Source organism: Sinocyclocheilus rhinocerous, unplaced genomic scaffold (assembly GCF_001515625.1).
Source record: "Sinocyclocheilus rhinocerous isolate Xijiao unplaced genomic scaffold, SAMN03320098_v1.1 scaffold792, whole genome shotgun sequence".
NCBI lineage: Eukaryota > Metazoa > Chordata > Actinopteri > Cypriniformes > Cyprinidae > Sinocyclocheilus > Sinocyclocheilus rhinocerous.
This window is the reverse complement of record NW_015626872.1, coordinates 934,917-935,998: the sequence shown is the minus strand read 5'-3', so window position 1 is coordinate 935,998 and position 1,082 is coordinate 934,917. Positions and strand designations below refer to the sequence as shown.

The 1,082-nt window shown below is 43.2% G+C and overlaps 1 protein-coding gene across 1 annotated transcript in view; it reads left to right on the top strand.

The window, feature by feature from the left end:
- Positions 1–1,082, top strand: part of LOC107720215 (uncharacterized) — a 63,937-nt gene that overhangs the window by 37,824 nt on the left and 25,031 nt on the right. Inside the window, exon 34 of the mRNA XM_016527853.1 lies at positions 496–638. Within this exon, the coding sequence (XP_016383339.1) occupies positions 496–638 (143 nt within the window). The remainder of the gene's footprint in view (positions 1–495; positions 639–1,082) is intronic.

The window sequence follows — 1,082 nt, the reverse complement described above, 5'->3', positions numbered from 1 at the left end:
CAGGAACTATTCGAGCCGTTCATGCCCGACTGGGGAGAGAGGTGTTGTAATAATGTAAAATATGTGAAAAATAATGTGTTTTTCGAACAACCTAGTATGAGAGCCTGTTCTAGTACACCCCCAAAACAAAATCAAGACTTTGTAAAAGAGCATAATAGGACCCCTGTAAACAAAATAGTGTAGAGTTGTAACAATGGGATTTTAATATTTAAATGTTATAATATTGCAAACTCCAATTCTTGAAATAACTGATGACTGATTTTGCATATTTAGATGTGATATTCTGATTCAAAAAGTGCACCTACTGTAATATCAGCATATGCAATGGAATAAAGTTCTAAGTCTGTGATTGTCCCAAATAATTGATTCACCCTTGGAATGAAGCACTGAACTAGAAGTCTTTTGTAGGGACTTAGAAAAGCATGAAATGTGCATGAGCACGGAGCGTTATGCAATGCGACGGAGCCGTTTCATAAGCAGTTGTCTCTTTGGTAGGTGTGGACTGGGTGCTGCTGGACGCTTGCTATCTGAGGGCCGACCGAGACGCGAGCGGATGGAGAGACTTCTTCAGTGCGCTGGGAGTGCGAGACCTGCTCATCTTCAGGAAGGAGAAGCGCACCTTCACTGCCTCTGAGCTGGTGAGACGGCTGACGGAGATGTGTGTGTGTGTGTGTGTGTGTGACTGTCAGACTCAAGCATGTCACCGCGAGGAAAACTAACGAAGCATGTCAGCGTCGCTTTTATGTGTGCAGAACAACAGAGATCAGAAGCAGCCTCTGTTTCAGCCAATCACTGCTCTCTCTGCTGCAAGCAAAATTGGCACTAACTGGTTGTAATAAAAAGGGCAAGTCAAAGCTGAACTCCTCGAACCTGCTGTTTAACATCCTCTCTCATGATGATTTCAGTGTCTTCAATAACACATCGCTCAAAATTCTCGAAAATTCCAGACATGTGTCATTATGCAACCATGAATCACAGTAAACATTGATCTGATTTTCCATCGCTCAAATATGGCTTTAACTGTGCCTGAACACACACACACACACACACACACACACACACACACACAGCTCTGACTGCCT